The following is an 18,849-nucleotide window of genomic DNA, read 5'->3' on the forward strand; positions in this document are numbered from 1 at the left end:
GTCCAGTAATCGTTTGGTAAACTGCAGCCTGACGTCTTTGACTGGCTGCAGGCAGCAGCCACATTCCAGCCTGACATCTCTCCTGCTGTATAGTGCTGGAACATAAACAGGCTGCGGGGGTGAGCAGCTTTCTCCATGTAAGGCCGTGCAGCAGCTGGACTGTTTGTGGGGCTGAAACACTTATGTTCTGTCAGATCAGCAGATTAATAGACGCTCTCTTCCGCAAAATCACGTCTTAGCCTTGGAGACAGACCTCCTTCAGACTCCAGCTGTTCGGTCCAGCGGCAGCAGCAGCCAATGGCGTTCCAACGAAATTCACTTGAAACCCGTGCGTGTGGGGGGCGCGCGCGTGTGGGCGCACGCCTCGAACGCGCTCCCGCTTTACTTAACCAGGCTGCTCCTCGACCAGCAGCTGACCTGAGAGCGCACTGATGTGAGAACTGTGACTGGGATGATTATCTGAAGTTTACAGTTTCTGGAAAACCAGAGAGTGAGTTTCCCGCAGTCTTCGGACTCTCTCAACTCGGTTTTGTTGCGTCCTGCGTGCAGGTGAGTCCACGTTATTTGAATTTTGATATTACTGCAGTGTGCTGTGTAAAGCCTGTTAAAAAAAAACCAAGCAATTAGTCGTGTGTTTATCTGACTCTGTTTCTGGAGGAAAACAACAGGAAGGAGGGTGAAATTTAGACCAATTTGTCCTAATGTTAACACCTTGTAGAAGACTCTGTGGAAGGACTGAGCCTACATCCACATGTTTAGTTGAGTAAAATGAGTTATATTGTGCTGAAACTATAAATATATACATAGATATATTTACTATCATATCTATTTAGCAGGGGTTGTTAAAGTCTGTGACTGTGGCCCCCCTGACCAACTAGTGTTTATGTGCGCCCAGGTCCTGGATGCTCATGGGATCATGTTTGTTGTAATAATTATGTTATTGAATCCCCCAGACACTCAACAATCCAGCCAAGATAGCCTAATATTGTTGTTTGACATAACTTCAGACCACATCGCACATCAAAAGTCTGTACTGAGGCAATTCTTTGTTCCTGAAAGAGAAACACAGTAAAATTCCCCCAAAGTACTGTTTCTCATAACTCTGTCATCTTATCACACATTTAAGCAGTGCTTTACCCAAAAGTCCTATGAGAGTCAAAGTTAAGATATCGTGTTAACATATATGTTTGTTGAAAGTGCAAGTCACCCACAGTGGACTGACGTATCATTTTCTGGCATAAATGCAATAAAAGGGGCATTATCTAGTTTGGGAGAAGAAATTTAAGTTCAGAATTGTAATATTTACAATTTTAATGAGGTAGTAATACAAACCCAGGGATATTTCTCAGACTGTTCTTAGAGTAAAATAAGGTCCTCAGAACACTGTTTGAAACTAGAAAAGTGACTGGGTCCGCCACATGTAAACAAAGTAAAACAGTATGAAACCATGTTGTCATTTAAGGTCAGTTTGTTAATTCAGTTTATTGAGTCATCTTTTCTGATTGACATTCTTCCCCAAATCTACATAGTGCACCTTCAAGTCAGTTTAACATGACATACTTCAGAAATTCAATGTGATATCTTCACTTTTACTCAAGTATCACTTTTTGGTAATTGTTTTTTGTTTGTTTAAAAAAAAAAAAAAAAAGCAGTCTGTGAAGATCTTTCTCTTCTGATTCAAATGTATTCTCCAAAACTACGTAGTGCACCTTTAACAGAAGTAAGTCAAATTACAGATTGAATTATAATTAATTAACTTTGATCATCTAACATGGCATCAGTGCACTGAAACTGAAAATTTCACTCAAATTGTAGTAGTTATAAATCACCCCAAGCCTTTTTTCTGCATTGTTTTCTTTAAATCCAGAACTACAATCAACAACAACATATATACACCTATTCAATATATTTGTGATAGGCCAACCAACTTATCAGTCAGGCTTTATACTGTGTACTGGCTGATTAATGGACCCGATATTCAGCATATGTCTGATTTTTGGATTCAGTATTTTTTAAAATAAGCAAAATGCGACTCTGATTCAAGATGCAATCTGCAAAGTAACTATAGCAGCTAACGATATCATATAAACGTAGTGAAAAAGTACAATATTTGCCTCTGAACTGTCATAGAGTGAAAGTGTATTGAAATACTCAAGTAAAGTACCTTAAATGTCCTCCATGTGATTGTTCTTTTGATAACTACTGTTAATAATATGATAAAACCTATTTGTATTCATTGAGCCTCCTGAAACTATTCAGAGGCTCAATGTTTATTTTTCTTTAATATAACATAATGCAGAAAAAGATCGTTGATAATTTAAAGTTGTTAAATACCCAGTGAACCACATTTGAAGGATTCTTGCAAAAAACTGTGTGATTAGTACATATTCTGTATATAAAAACACTGGTTGATATATCTCCACTGGACACTTTACTCCCTAATACATTCAAAAAATCATATTGCGATTATTTTGACAGATAGGTAGCATTTGTGATATGATTGTCCCTGCAGCACAACAGAACTGAATTCTAATGCTGTTTTGTCACACATTTTACTGCAAAAACCACTAATTGTGCAGTATGTATTATACTTTACCCTACAACTACTCTACAGCAAAGCTGATTTTTTAATTATATGAATGAAATGTTTTGATGTAGCGAGGTTGGCTGTTAAATGGTGAAACAACAAGTAACATTTTCCTCTCTGAAATGCTGAAGAGGCCCTTTATTAACATGAAATCTGTTAATAGTGCTAAAATTGAAAATGAATGGATAAAACATACACTAAAGGTTTGGACAATAGTTAGAAAAAAGCGTGGAGGTCCATTATCTGTGTCAAGGGCCATGCCAATAGTGGGTAACATGGAATTTCCTCCCTCAGTATGGGATAGTGGGTTTAGAAGATGGGCGGATAAAGGTCTTAACACAGTCAACTCACTATTCAATGGAACAGAGTTCAAATCATTTACCCAACTTCAGGAGCAATGTCAACTTCCCTCCAATGACCTGTATAGATATTTTCAAATAAGACACTATATAACAAACCATAAAGAAAGGGAGTTGCTTAGTAAAAACCCAAATAATATTTAGGATTATTTTAACATGTTATTTTAATATGTTTCACATATATATAAAAGGCTTATAAATGATACCCGGCAGAATACTGAAAGTCTTAAGGGAAAATGGGAATTGGAATTAAATGTTATAATTACAGATAATGTATGGGAAGAGCTGTGTATAAATTGTCATAAAGGACTTAATAGTCAGTTATGGAGAGAATTCGACTGGAAATTAAAAATAAGGTATTTCAATACACCACTCGTAATTTCAAGGTATGTGAAAGAACCTAATGTGGAATTGTGCTGGAGAAAATGTGGAAACATTGGAGATCATTCTCATATATTTTGGGACTGCCCAGTAATCCAAGAATTCTGAAAGAGAGTCAAGGAAGAAACTGACAAGATCGTACAAGTGAACTCCCCATTAGACCCACTGATATTCCTGCTGGGAGCTATACCTCTGGAGACATATAGTTCAGATCAAAGATACATGTTTCGGACACTTTTACTGATTGCTAAGAAAATGATAACTGTTAATTGTAAGGATCCAAAACCACCGACCATAACTCAGTGGGTACAGAGACTGAAAAGGGTCTACACAATGGAGCGAATGACTGCAAGCCTACAACTGAAAATGGACACTTTTGAACAAAGGTGGAACTGTATTACTCTCTATTTGGAGGACTAATGGAGGAATATGGGTTATTAAAAGACTGTCGTGTATCTCTAGGATTGATATTGTATTGCTGTTACTCCCTTTGGTGCAAATATCTATTCCCCGTGCGATTTCTCTTTATGGTATTTCTATTGCATTTTATTTAATTGTATCTCATTTCATAGGGTCCTATGTCAGTGAATGTTTTGTTTTGTTTTGTTTTGTGGAAAAATGAAAATCTAAAAAGAAGCTGAAGAGAGGAAATATAAAGCAGCATAAAAAAAGAAATGCTCAAGTAAAGTCCAACTACCTCAATCAATACTTCAACATAGCACTTTAATGAATGTGATTCTGTCCTGGAATAGATTTTACTTCAACAGACCTTTTTTCTGTCCCTGCTGTGGGGTTATTGGGTTTAAAACCTACAGTTCAATCTTTGTTATTTTTGTATGTTGGTGTCCTAACAGCACAACTGGTACCGAAGCCGTATCTAGATTAATCTTTTTTTTTTATTTTATGTTTAAGCATTCTTGACATTTAAAAGCTTGTGAACCAACCCCCCCCCCCCGTAGATTTCACCCAAAATGTTGGATGCAACAGCAACATTTTCCATTACAATTTATATATTGTCCTCTTTCTCCACACACTGTGGTTATTCACCGACAGTGTTTTAAACAATGATATACATTCCTAAGCTCAGTGGAGACGCCTTCTGTGAAGACTCACCCTGTGTGACAGCTATTTCCTGCATTTTTAAAGGAGAATCAGAGTTTGAAGTAAGCCAACAAGAACTGTCCTGTTCTCTCTTCTTTTTGCAGGAACCATGGCGATGATTTCAGGGTTCATCTTTCTGTGCATGCTCCACGCTGCGGTCCCTCAGCTTTATGGACCCAGGCCGATACCTGGGCGAGGTGACAGTCCAATGCCGACTGAAGCTCCAGCCCCAGACAATCAAGGTTGTTCGAGTGAGTTACAGTTATATATTGACCTTCATGTTTCTATTTTCTTTCTGTTCAGTGGTAGAAGTATCCAGATACTTAAGTAAAAGTATAGATAACGCAACAGCCAAACACTCCATCACCTGTTTAAAAGTCTGGTACATAAAGATATAATATGTATTCATTCTACATTAAAATGACTTAAAGTCTAAAAGCTTGACCTTCTTTATATATATTTTGTTGAGTTGTGTACTCACATTATTCCAAATGTTTCCAACAATGTTCAAACCACTCAGGTCTACTGAAGGTGAGGTGCGTTTCATTTGATGGATAGATTTTCATTAGTGGTGGTGGTTGTTGAAGCCGGATGACTTCACTGTACAGTAGCCGCAAGATAACGTTAGTGAGCAACGGTCCTCGTTGACTGTGTGTGTCTGTCAATTCAGTGCTGAAGAGAGACTTTGCTTCACTCTCTTCTTCTTCCCCTCTTCCATCGTAACATTGTTTGTGATGTAACGTACATTTCCCCTCCAGCTCTAGTCAGCCGCTAACATACATGCAACATAAACAACTGCAAACAGTGGTCAGCACCGCAGATCGCTGCTGCAGTCAGGTTGATAAACAGGAGTGAAGATAAATCCACTCCTCAATCCCAGAAGTTTAAAAGTAATCTCTGAGCTCTCCAGGCACACTTTAGTGGCATCCGGCAGTGTGGTTGCAATCAATAAAATATCCCTCGTCTCACTCAGAACCAGTGTTGCGGCTCCTTCAGTAGATATAAAGAGCTCATTCTAAGGTAAAAACACGATTCATAGCTTCAGGTGATTTATTCTGTAATGACAACATTATTATAAATATTGTATTCAATTCCTGCCAGAAGATCCCCCTAAATCCTACACAGTGGATCTTTTAAGTGCAGTATTTGATTAAAATGATCTTTAATCAAGTTGTTTACATTTTTCTCCTCCAGCCGAGATAATCGATTGTCCCATCAAGCTGTTTTTCAGCATCGACACCTCAGAGACCATCGCCCTACAGGAGTCTCCATCAGGCATCCTGGTGGACAACATTAAGGAGTTTACCAAGATGTTTGCCCAAAGTCTAAAGGATGAGGTGTACAATGGCCAAGTCCGGTTGAGCTGGTCCGTGGGAGGCCTGAACTACTCCGAGGAGAGTTTTGTGTTCAGCCAGTTCACAACCAAGGAGAACTTTATCAGGCAACTTGGTGGGATTATTTACGCAGGCAAAGGCACTTTCACCGACTGCGCTCTTAAAAGGATGACCTCCGAAGTGACCCAGCACCACGCCGGGACGAAGGCCATCCCTTTCTCCGTGTTCATCACCGATGGGCACGTGACAAGAAATCCATGTGGAGGGATGAAGGTGAATGCGGAGAGGGCACGGGAGCAAGGGATCAACATATTCGCAGTGGCAGCAACCAGGACCACCGATGAATTAGGAATGAAGGAGATCGCCAGCACTCCCCACGAACTGTACCGTGACGACTACATGGCTGTGGAGATTGTTGGAGGACGACCAAAAATGCAGACCAAAACCATAGAACGCATCATAAATGCCATGGTGATCTGAAGTCTTCCTTATTTTTCCTTACTACTTACCATGTTCAAAACTTGAATTTGACCGAATTACTATCAGGCACTTTAATGTTATTTTTGTTCTTTGTTGCAGAAATTTCAAGCCAGTGTAATGGTGAGAAAGATTTTTACATGTGCCAAATCTCTTGTTTTCTATGCTTTCATGTATAACTGCTACCGGTTTGTTGTTTTATCTGCAAGGTGATTGAAAAACAAGTGGTTGCAAACTATTTTGGTGGTCGTTTCATCACTTAAGTCATCTTTCAAGCAATAATATTAAACATTTGCTAGTACCAGCTTCTTAACTATAAGGGTTTGCTGTTTTTCATATTCATTTATGAATGTAAAAGAGGAGTTTTGGGTTGTTTTGGATTGCGGAATGGTCAATAAGAAGCAGTCATCACTTTGGGCTTTTCGGAAATTTTAACATAATTCACACTTTTTATACACTAAACGATTAATCGAGTACTCTTGAAAATAATCAGCAGATTAATTGATAATGAAAATAATCACTAGTTTCTACGTTTAATACTGTTTTGTTTTCCTCCCTGATCTCATAGTGTTTTCAACGTCAACCCAAATGTGTGCAGAGATCTGGGCCTCCTGGACCAAGTGGGCAACCAGGTCAAAAAGTGAGTATTGAAAAACAAAATGAGAGCAAAACTAGAATTTGACTCAGTAGAGTGCATACCTCCGGCAAGGCTCAACAGTCCCCTTTTAAGCCTCCCTCCAGTGTATTTTGGTATATTTATGATATTTCTGAAATTCTGAGTCCTGTTCTGGTGAAGTTGATGAGCCACACTGTTCCAAATATTCTTTGACAAATAATTACATTTTGTGCTCAAGCTCACAAAATTTAATCTGATGTTACTATGGAATAATGGGTATGACTATAGTAGAATTTGAAAGCCATACGTCATCCTCCAATAGGGGTTTTTTAAAGCAGCGTAGCTCCTTTAAGAAACGCGGCAGCGTTTCCCCCTCCTTCATTACCACTACTGGGGTGCGCTTGAGCACGGCCTTTAACCCCAGACTGCTCTAGTGAAGCTGCTCAGTGTCCAGCAGATTAACAGACTGAGGTTAGACAGGGCAGCTTCCAGGTGTGAAAGTGATCAGGGCGTTCCTGCAAAAGAGAGCATCGCTCTCAGCGAACCAACCCTGAATAAATAAAGGCACACAACAAAAATAATGCAAAAATGATATGTTCTACTTTCCCTGGTGGTCCGTGATCATTTGACACAACACGCTCAAAATAACTGCGTCTGGTAATGATGCTGTTGAAATAACCTGGCAACACATGGAAGTCGATGCCAACCCCAGTGGAAAACTCACGCCACCGCTAACTGCAAACAAAACTCATTATGTCATAACAATATTATGTGCTGAAAACTTGCATCTTGAAGTAAACATTTATGTAACGCTGTGATCTGACCCTCTCACTGAAGTTACATAGTTAAGAAACAAGTGATGGGGGCAGAGTGGCTGAGACAGAGACACAATTCACCCTGTTACAAGACACTGAACCATCAAAATGACTTTGAAAAGTTACATAATGTTGCTTAACAGATGTGAGAAAAAAAACCTTGACCCTTCCCTTGTCTAGATCCAAACCAAGAAGTTCTGCTCTGGGCCAAGACCCTTCCTCTATCCGAGTCTAGTAGAAACCCATGCATTAGTTTTTTGTGTAATCAAGCGGACAAACCAACAAAAAAAACAACCAACAAACAGACAAGGATGAAAACATAACCTCCTTGGCAGAGGTAAATAAGTAAGTGGTGTATATTTCTGCTCATACCGAAGATTTTTGTTGTTGAAATGTCAATATTTCTGCTTACCTCCAGGGTATGAAAGGAGACAGAGGTAAAGTTGGAGAAAAAGGCCTAAAGGGAAAAGCGGTAGGTAAAAAATAACATCATTATCATCACACTTGAAAATCTGTGCAGCCAATATTTTTTTTTAATGCTGAATATTATTTATTATATTACAGGGTGATCCTGGTATTGAAGGTCCAATCGGTCCAGCTGGTCCAAAGGTTTGCTGAAACCACACTGATGGATGATTTGTGTGCTGAATTATTGTGTTTTTTTAATCTTCAGTAACATGTGAATCTGTGCTCTAATACAGGGAGAAAAAGGTGCTCAAGGTGATAAGGTGAGAGATTAAACTTTATATTCCTGCTTTTTTGTTTATCGGTCAAACGAGAAGCTGTTGCACTGATCAATGGCTCTGCTTTACCTCGACAGGGTGAATATGGATCACTTGGAGCAAAGGTAACAAACACTGTTAATGTTCTTGCATTACTATTTTCTTATTACTACATCCAACACTGTTTGTGTGCCAGTTAATTTTCTGACTTCACTGATGTCCAAATTCTCAGGGTGTGGTAGGAGAACCCGGCGCGAATGCAACTGACGGTCAGAAGGTGAGTCTTCATATAGCAAAGTAAAATGTACAGTATACCATAACTCTGATATGTTCAGTAAGCTGATATGTTGTAATTTTCTCTGGGAAATCTTCAGGGTAAAATTGGGCGAATTGGAGCTCCTGGTTGTAAAGGTGATCCTGGTGATGGCGTAAGTTTATACAAAATTATTGTTCGCATGTCGCTAAAGGTCCTAATGTTCACTCTTAGGCAGAATGGCAGTTATTAAAGTGATATATTTTAAGGTGAATAAGTTTGGCTTTTGTTCTAATCTATTCCCAACTATTTTATTTAATCCTATTTATTAGATAGAATCATGCATGTGGCGGCCAATTTTACGATCCATCAGCCATAGAGCAAGAAAATTGAGTTTACTGAACAACTGAATCATTTCATTTTTGTATCTGAAGGGACAAGATGGTTATCCTGGAAATGTTGGTGAACCTGGGCAATCTGGGGACAAAGGAGAAAAGGTCTGTATGAAATCAAAACAAGGATTTTTTTCTCTCCTCTAACTTTAAGCAGGAATCAGGAACTTTTGTGGCTGTAAGGTTTCTCTGCCATAAGCTCCACGGAGATGCTGTAGCAACTCCCTTCCTCATACAATTCTGATGAAAAAAGCAGCTGCAGGTACGAGGTCATTTATTGGTCATGACACAACACTGGGTTGTTAGACAAAATGAAAGTTAAACACTGTCATGCTACAAAAATTACCAAAGTCATAAACAGTCATTAAAATACAAATATACATAAACACAGCGCATCTTCCGAATTTGCGTCAAGCAGCAGCAACAAGATGGTGGTGATAATCATCAGCATCTTCATATCAAATGATCGAGATCTGGGAAACACCGTCCATCAACTTTGACTGTGTGTGAGCACCAAGCATCAATGTTATAAACACAGAGTCCACCTTTCATCATCATCCTGCCGTAGTCCTGCGCTCCTTTGGCTCAGAACACGGTCCTGCACTACAGTCAGCAAGACGCCCCGCGGACCATGATGGTGTCAAAGTCTGCTGCGCTAAGTCCAAAACACACGCTTCCATCAATGATGATGACAGTATTTCTGCCATGAGCAGTTTCAGCAACAAAAAAACAAAAAATTTGGGGGACCATCGGCTGCTGCATCTTCATGAGCCACCGCTGCCACAGAATATCATGCTGATTCAAGGAGTTCCTGTGCGGGAAGTTGTCCGCTGATACAACATTTAATCCTCTAGTATACTGCAAAATACAGAGAGAGATTTTTCTGGAGGGTAGCGGTCTTAACCAGCACTTTGTGAATTCGTTCAGCTATGGCCTGAATATAAAAGACTTTGATTTGTATCCAAAAATTCCATACTGAGAATAGATAAAAACATAGCTAACATAGCTACCTAAAGCCATTCTAGCAGCTTTGTCTGTGCTGACCTGACAATCTACTGCACGTCCAACTTCCAGTCTAAATGCGTCCCAGTGAATCAGCTCATGAAAACATGGACGCTCGTAGCAAACTTGATAATCGCACTCTAAAGGTGCAAAATGCAAGCCTTGGCCACAATTACCATATTGCTCTGTGATAATATACAGGAAGAGTAAGCATACAAAGATCTCTGTCAAGCACTAATCAGCTGAATGGAAACAAAGATATTAGACAACATTTCACAACACAAACTCAGATTTCACAGAAATCCTTCAAAGACTGAGACACTTCACCCAAAACAACCCATAAATGTAAAAAAACTGGTGGCGATGGAGGAGAACTTACCAAAGTCATTAGGATTCATCCTCTTGGGGTCATAATTGTTGCAACAAATCGCCAGGACCGACTGACACAGCATCGTCATTCATAACTAATTAACCAATATGATAACCAATATTAAAATCCAACGCTATGAACCCAGTTTGTGGATGTATTCATACCAGGTTTTGTCCCAATGTTCATGGTGACTTTGGTTTTCATCTTGTATAACCAACATGTCAAAATCATTACATATCCCCCAAATGTCTGCTTTGTGACAGGATAGATCAATTTGTCATGAGGCCCTTAGACTTTTAGACATATTCAACATGTGCATTATTTCATGTCTTCGGTCCTGTATGCTTGTTTGTTTATTCAGGGTTATCCAGGCCGCGATGGAAGGCATGGTCCCCCTGGCCCTATTGGTAGTCCAGGACCAAAGGTATACTTGTATTTAAACACAACAAAAAAATGACAGAAAATGATGGTTCTCAGTAAAAAACATAATCACAAAACTGAATTTCTGTTCTTCAGGGAGAAATTGGTTATCCTGGAAACCCAGGGTCGTCGGGAGAAAAGGGACCTCCGGTAAAGAACAACATTTGTTTTGATTAATAGAATTATTGTGTTATAAACTACTAGTAACTGTTGCAGCGATGATTCTGATATAATACTTTACTCTTGCAGGGGACTGATGGTGGACCTGGACGGAAAGGCGAAAGGGTATTTCAAATACTTTTGTTTAAAAAATATAATCACTTTGAGAGTTTGTAATAAACGATGGTTAATCAAATATGAACAGGGAAGGAGAGGAGACCACGGAACGAAAGGAGGCCAAGGTCCCGATGGGCAGAAAGGAGACAAGGTAAGCGCTCAGAGAAAGTTGTATCATGAACTTCAGCCGCTTCAGTCCTATATTTTTTGTATTGCTCATGGAACAAGACCAGCCTGGCAAAGTTGCAGAAAATACAGTACTACAGAATTTCTTCTGAACTCGACTCAGCTCGATCCAATAAACATGGAGAGACACAAGAGATCTGAAAGCCAAGAAACAAGTAACTGTGAAATCCTGAACAATCTCAGCTGTTATGTTGACCTTGGCATGTGTTTCAAGTCTCTCTGTTGGGTTTTTCATTTTCCAGAGAAAGAACATGAAACTTTTATTTGACTGTATGTTGCTGTAGTTCATTACCTAACAAGGTTCTCAGGAAAATTCCTCACATATTTCACCCAGGCAGAATTAATGCCTCTCGTTCACTGTTGTGTTTTTGTGTACATTTGGTGATGAGCAATGGTGTTGTGAGAATCCTGACACATGCATTTATTTATTCTAGGGAGACCGAGGGCCACTGGGAGGCAGAGGTCGACCCGGGGAAGACGGACTTAAGGGGTCCAAGGTGAGAGAATCTCGCTGTGGGTGGATTTTGGCAGAAAGATGACTCAGCAGCTTCTCAGGAACTCTGGAAGTCGTTCTTTTAGACCCCTAATGCTGGAGTCGATCCCTCATGTACTGGGTCTGCTGCCAGAGTACCCTGAGCTGAGCCTGTTATCATGAAAACACATTTTCCAGGGAAATTGCTTTTTAAAAAAAAACATTTGTTGAGTATTATACTTTGCCAAATTCACATCAGCATGAGTTATTCAGTGAATGGGCTGGAGGGAAGTTGATGTCCAGGAATAATGTTTTCTCTTTTACTTTATCTATCCTCCAGGGAACCCCAGGACTACCAGGGCCGAGAGGTTCGCCAGGAGAGCCAGGGGGGCCCGGCGGAAATGTGTGTCATTTACAACATCATAATCATTAACGCTTGCTGCTCAGTAGCTGTCGGTTACAGGGACAATGTTTCCTGACATACTGATTTGAAATTCCAACTTGTTTGCACTCCACACTCCAAAGTGTTTGCATGGACCGTCCACATTATGCATCTAATCTGTTAGAAATGATAACAGAAGAAGTGTTTTTACAACTTTATTGAGAAAATTCAGTCATTCATTAATTTTTTCTGCCTGTTGACACGATTCTTAAGATGGACCCACATCGTGTCCTGGGAATAATATTAAGGTTTCGGGTTGGTTCATCTTATTAAACAACCATCGAGCTGTTCAACAAACCTTCAGTTTTTTAGGATCTCTGGCCTGTTTTTTGATTGAGATGTTTACCGCAGACATTTCAATTCTGATTATTAGAGGAATATAAGGATCCATGTAAACGCAGCTATGTTGGAGCCTGTGTTAGGAAATATTCTCTATGAATAATACAGCTTTAATTAATTGTTTGTTCTGTGGTTGCAGGGCACCATAGGAAGTCCTGGAGACCCTGGACCAAGAGGAGACCCTGGAATGCCGGGACCAAAAGTGGCAAAACCTTTTTGTTTATTACTTTCACCACGTTAAATTACCGCAGCCAGCCCAGATAAAGAAACACAGATATTTTAACATTTTAGGTTGTAACACAAAATGCTTTGAGTTATAACAAGAAAGGCTTCTTGTTTTGTTTATTTTGATGAGTTTGTATGATATAATATTTCATGTTATAACCTGATACCAATTTTTTTGTATTTTCCTGATGTGGCAGCAGTATGCCTCTGTACAAAACATTTGCTGATTAATGTTGTTTTTTGTTCTTCTAAAGGGTGACAGGGGGAGACCAGGATTCGGCTATGCTGGATCAAGAGGAGCCAATGTACGGTTTTCTACTGAAGTCACGAAATTCTTGCATATTTTGCATCCTGTATGTGAATCTAAAGCAACTCTGAAACCTTTCCAGGGAGCGAAAGGTGATCCAGGTAGACCAGGACCCAGGGGGGGCCGAGGTGAATGTGGTATGAAAGGACAACCTGGACCTAAAGGACCTCCAGGAGCCAAAGTAAGAATAAAAACTAAATGTTTTAAAGGTGCTCTGTGGAACTTCTGTGTAGTGCTGGAAGTCGCTCGTTAGTTTATATTAGCAGACTCTATTTCTAAACTAACGTTAGCTACTGCTGCTCTCTGTGAAACACTGGAGAACGTGCAAAAAGTCACATCCTTTGGACTGTTGCTGAAAGTCTTTCGCAAAGAAATCCATGGTCTGATCTGATCAAATTGTCCACAGGCTTGTATACGTAACTGAGAGAGACGGGGAGGTCTCATTTTTCACATCATGTTACAATCCGCTCGCATATGACCAATAAAAAAAGGGAATAATACATTGCCTCAAATTGTTACATATAGCATCATAAAGTGGAAGTGGAATTTGGGTTTTGGTGCGTGTTTCGACCAGGAGACATCAAGGTAAAGAAAACAAGTCCTGACGTCCACGTAGTTCTTGTGCAGAGAACGTGTGAATGGGAGTTAGTCTGGAAACACAAGTGCAAGTCAGCCGCTCAGTTCATTTTCAATATCCAAGTGTCATTATGAACAGGTGCAGACCAAAATGCATCTGAATGCAACTGGATACACCTACAGCCACTCGGAGCAATTACACTTAGCAAATCACAAAAGTGGTGTTCATCTGTGCTGCTGAACAAAATGTATAAGTATCATAGACTTGTGTTTGCCACAGTGTTTATTTCTTGCAATAATCCAAGTGCAATAATTTGCTGACATAAAATACTGTCCATCATCCCGACGGCACTCTACAGTACAGAACCAAAACATTCATGCTCAAACCCCAGTGGCTCACGGAACGTCATATCCAACCACAGACTGTGACTTTATATAAAGTTAATCTCATCTTTTCTATCTTATGTTAATGTATCAAACCCACAACATATGTGGCTATGATTGGCCCGACACAAACCAGGTTTCCAGGCTACATCTGGAAACACAAACAGTTAAACATTTCCACACATGCTTGGTCTCAAAGCATTTTAAAAGTCTTTTCACCCACATCGTGTGATAACCTTTTAATTTGACTCTCATACAGTTAAACTGTACCAGGTGCCCTGGAGAGTTGAATAATTACTTTTCAACTCTCAGTTTCAACACATGGTTCCAAAAACAATCAAGCGTACTCCCACTTTTCATTGGAATGGGCGGAAACTAGTTCCAGAGAAAACTTCACCAGCAGATTGTCCATAGAGATAGTGAAGTATATGTAGATATAAAAATGTGCAAAAAATATGCAAAAATCTTCAAAATAAGTTTTTAAGTCTTTTTGTAATTTGTGTGAGGTGACACTCGTTAAGCTGTATTCTGTGCTGAGTGACAGAGTAAAAACACAGCACAGGAAACAGGTCACCATGATGTACCAGATGCAGATGATTACATGATGTAAGCTGCGTAAAGCAGTCGTGTAATTGTACAAGTTAGTTCTTAGGAACACGCTGAAAAACACACGGCCAAACTAATGAAACACACATGTTGGAATGTTGTGGTTAACTCTCACAGACGAATAACCACCAGTGAGGTTCAAAGGCGGAGACTAAAAAGAAAGAAACGACTTCCAAAGAAGTGCAGATTTCTTCAGGAACATGAGTCAATTCCACTGAAAAATGTTTGTCTGCGTAGGGGGATCCAGGTTCGCCAGGGCATCCAGGACGTAGAGGGCCCAGAGGAGGTCCTGGAGTTGATGTAAGCAACAGCACAACCTCTCAAATAATGAGTCATGCATGCAAATCTGAGATCCAGTAGCATTTCTCCCTCTTTGTGTGTGTGTGTGTGCAGGGGGGCCCAGGACCAGAGGGCGATGCTGGGCTAAGTGTGAGTCATCTTTAAAAAGCATTACTTTGCAAACTATATTGATTTAACCTCCTTGGTTCTCTAACGTCTAACCTGCGCACCTGTCGCTGCAGGAGTGTGATGTCATGGGTTACATCAGGGAGACGTGCGGATGTTGTGGTGAGCAAATATTAACGACATTCGAACACAGCTTCATTCTTCAGTTTCTTTGAACCCGCTGATCCTGTTCTCACCTCTTGTGTCAGATTGTGAGAAGCACTGTGGTGCTGTGGACATCGTGTTTGTTATTGACAGCTCAGAGAGTGTCGGGATGACAAACTTCACCCTGGAGCAGAACTTTGTGATCAACTCCATCAACAAACTGGGATCTTTGGCCAGCGACCCCATGTCAACAACAGGTACGGTCGAGTGGAAACGCAGCGCAGAAGTCACCGAAGCCCCTTTTTCAGAACTTTCGTTACAAACTATTGTAACTCTAATGTTACAACTCAATCAATTTATACTAAATACATATAGTAATTGTGGTGACGTCTTAGTCATGCGATATATATTATAGCCCATTAGCTTTGAACTTCATTAAATTTGATTAAATGTATACTTATCACAACAGTGGAGGTCATCTGCGAAGATTATCTCACTGAACAAAACACACATGTATCATAAACCTTTGTTTGCCACAGAGCTTATTTTCTGCCATAACCCAAAATCCAATTCAAAAATCCCCAGTCAAACACTGCAGCCGTACACTTACCACAGTGCAGTTATTTCAGCTTCGTACTGTAAACGGTAGCAGCTCATTGGAACTGATTTAAAGACAAAGCTAAAAAAAATCATAAAAGTTTTCATTTTTGTATTCATGTCTGAGCAGCATCTCTACCTAAAACAGTTAAAAGTGTAATATGTATTCATTCGGAATTGAAATATCGAAAATGTGTGTCGTTTTTAGTGTGTGAGATGCAGCAGCTGAGCAACGCAGCAGCCAGGTGCTGCTCAGGCAGGCGATGTGGCCCACGTGTTAGTCAGCCTCATGTCCATGAATAGATAGATGCTTCCTTTTTTGTGCTTTTGGAGGGTGTAGTTTGGTACAAAGAAAATAGTTACTACATTAAACTGCCGTCTGCCAATTATCTTAAGTAACCGGGTCATGATTTCTCGAAGAAGAAATTGCTGTTGAGTTTTTCAAATACATGTTTTTGCCTCTTTGAGCACCACGTATTTCCTTTAGTTTTGAGAGAAGGCAGACATCTCTACACCTGATATTTCCAAAACGCAGCAACTCATTCCAAAACAATCTAGATGGATAACTGTGTATTTGTGATTTTGGGGTGAACTGTCCTTTAACACAGCACTTTGTGGATTAATACGTGACTGAAAGTAGGCCCAAAACGATGCACAATTAAGAAAAGACCTATTATTAAAGATTGACTAACAGGGTAAGGAATTCATAAATACACTTCAGTTTTTATCTTTTTTATGAGATTGTTCGATAATAACATCTTAACTGAGCTCACAGACTTGTAAATTCACCCTCTGTTTGTCTGCCTCCTCTAGGAACAAGAGTCGGCGTTGTACAGTACAGTCACAACGGGACCTTCGAGGCCATCCGTATCAACGACCCGAACATAAACTCCATGTCTGCCTTCAAAACGGCGGTGAAGAACCTGCAGTGGATCGCTGGAGGGACCTTCACACCCTCAGCACTCAAGTATGCCTACGATACCCTTATCAAGGGCACCAGGAGAGCCAACGCCAGAGTATCTGTGGTGGTGATCACAGATGGCCGCTATGACAAGCGCGATGACGATAATCTTCTCACAGTCCTTTGCGGCGACGACAACGTTGTGGTGACCGCCATTGGGGTTGGTGACATGTTCCACAAGAGAGAGGAAGATGAGACTCTGAATTCGATAGTATGCAACAAGAAGGAACGTGTCATTCCAATGCAGCGTTACAGTGACTTGGTGGCTGATGAGTTTATAGAAAGGATGGAGAAGGTGCTCTGTCCTGGTAAGCCTGTTCCAGTACACACAGCAGGATGACAAACTGCTCCTTGTGATCTTTTTTATAACCTAAATCCATTTTTGACTTTACTTCCAGATCCGGTGATTGTGTGCCCCGAACTTCCCTGTAGGACTGGTAGGTGTTATTCTCAGCTAGATTATTTGTTCAGTGTCATACCGCTGTGCAGCTCAGAGTGTGATTTGTTTTCTTTCACTACAGAACCGGATGTAGCTCCTTGTGTCCATCGGCCAGTGGAGTTGGTATTTCTACTAGATGGCTCAGAGCGTCTCGGGCCGAGGAACTTCCAGCATGTCCGCGAGTTTTTGACAAAGGTGGCATTCAGTCTGGGACTGGCCGAGAGCAGCAAAGATCACATGCGAGCCCGTCTGGCGCTGATGGAGTTCGGTAAGGAGAACGAGAACCACCTGGCCTTCGCTCTCACACATGACCATGCTGTCATCGCTGATGGAGTCGCTCGCTTGCCGTATATGGACTCTTCCTCAAGCGTTGGGCCTGCCATCATCTACGCCATCAACAACATCTTGGGCAGAGGAAATGCTCGACTGACAAGACGCAACGCAGAGTTTTCGTTTGTTTTCATCACAGACGGCTACACTGAGACCGAGACCCTGGAGGAGGCAATTAGTGCCATGCGCAACGCACAGGTCGTCTCCACAGTGTTAGCCACGGGAAGTGACGTTGACGAAACTGTTCTTAAGAAGCTGGCCATGGGTGACCGGGACGCCATCTTTAAAGAAAAAGACTTCTCTGAGTTCACCAAGTCCAGGGTGTTTGACCGTTTCATCCAGTGGGTATGTTGAAGACACCACACGGATGTGAACTGGTGCTAGTGCTGTTAATCAAGCATTTTAATCAGGAAATTCTGGTTTATTATAGTCACATGTAAAGAATCAGGTCCAAAGATTGTCCGGTGCTGACCTTTCACACATGTATCACACAACAGGAGGTTGTCCCTGTCAGTCACGTTATCATCTACTGGAATATACTGTGTTTTGTTTAGGCTAGTGGTGGCGCCTGACAGAATGATGAATACTGGTTTTGCATTGATATCAATACTACTTGTATTTGGACAAATCCACAATATGAATGATAGTGGAAAGCAATAAACAAGCAAGGAGAAAAGAGGAGGCAGGAGAACGTGACAAAGAGCGTGCTTTAATAAACTAAAGCTGTGTTCCAAATTACAAAAAAGGAAGGCACAAAAAGCAACATGGTAGGAAAGGGGAGAAAACAGGTTTAAAAACACATCTGTGAATGAAAAAGTGAAACACAGGTGTGGGTGAAGGGTGGGAAAAAGACAAAGACAGGGGGCAGAAAGTCCAAAGAGACATGGGGATACACATGAAAAAAGGAAATGACTGACCCAAACCATGACAAAAAAAAATAATGATGACACAGCTACACTCCATGCATCGTCGTCATCATCGTGCCTTGTCTCGCACTGAAAGTCCTCCACACAGTGACCTGCTTTATTCACACCTGGCTTCAACTGGAGCTGGCAGCGTAAAGTAATCTACTGTTCAGCCAACAGATTCTGACTTTGGCGTTCACACATACAGCACCTCCAGGTAATGTCAGGACAACTTCAGGGTAGCAGTACATGTGTGAAAGGGCCTGATGGTTCCAGTATGCATTGTGCTTTACTTGTCAGAAAAAAAAAAAAAACTGTATTCATCTTCCATATTTTGTTAAACAAATACATAGTATGTGTTGCTCATTCTCTGTCCACAAATTAGCTTTACTGTTTGAGAAAATAAATACACTTTGTTGGACTCTG

General features: G+C 40.6%; 1 protein-coding gene across 2 annotated transcripts; it reads left to right on the top strand.

The window, feature by feature from the left end:
* The first annotated feature begins 378 nt into the window (after positions 1-378).
* LOC115588156 (collagen alpha-2(VI) chain-like) lies at positions 379-18,844 on the top strand. Of its 2 annotated transcripts, none has more exons than XM_030428542.1 (28): positions 379-549; positions 4,533-4,679; positions 5,623-6,233; positions 6,342-6,362; positions 6,808-6,879; positions 8,089-8,142; positions 8,235-8,279; positions 8,372-8,398; positions 8,491-8,517; positions 8,625-8,669; positions 8,767-8,820; positions 9,080-9,142; positions 10,771-10,833; positions 10,926-10,979; positions 11,079-11,114; positions 11,194-11,256; positions 11,726-11,788; positions 12,104-12,166; positions 12,684-12,746; positions 13,024-13,074; positions 13,159-13,257; positions 14,880-14,942; positions 15,036-15,071; positions 15,164-15,209; positions 15,296-15,448; positions 16,602-17,057; positions 17,148-17,186; positions 17,271-18,844. In XM_030428542.1, exons 2-28 carry the CDS (start codon positions 4,538-4,540, stop codon positions 17,870-17,872), a joined length of 3,111 nt encoding a protein of 1,036 aa, XP_030284402.1. In that variant the 5' UTR covers positions 379-549; positions 4,533-4,537; the 3' UTR covers positions 17,873-18,844. The 2 variants fall into 2 exon arrangements, with proteins under 2 accessions (XP_030284402.1, XP_030284403.1); XM_030428543.1 differs by having other exon boundaries at positions 4,533-4,670.
* The last annotated feature ends 5 nt before the right edge of the window (positions 18,845-18,849 follow it).

Source organism: Sparus aurata, chromosome 9 (genome assembly GCF_900880675.1).
Source record: "Sparus aurata chromosome 9, fSpaAur1.1, whole genome shotgun sequence".
Classification (NCBI taxonomy): domain Eukaryota; kingdom Metazoa; phylum Chordata; class Actinopteri; order Spariformes; family Sparidae; genus Sparus; species Sparus aurata.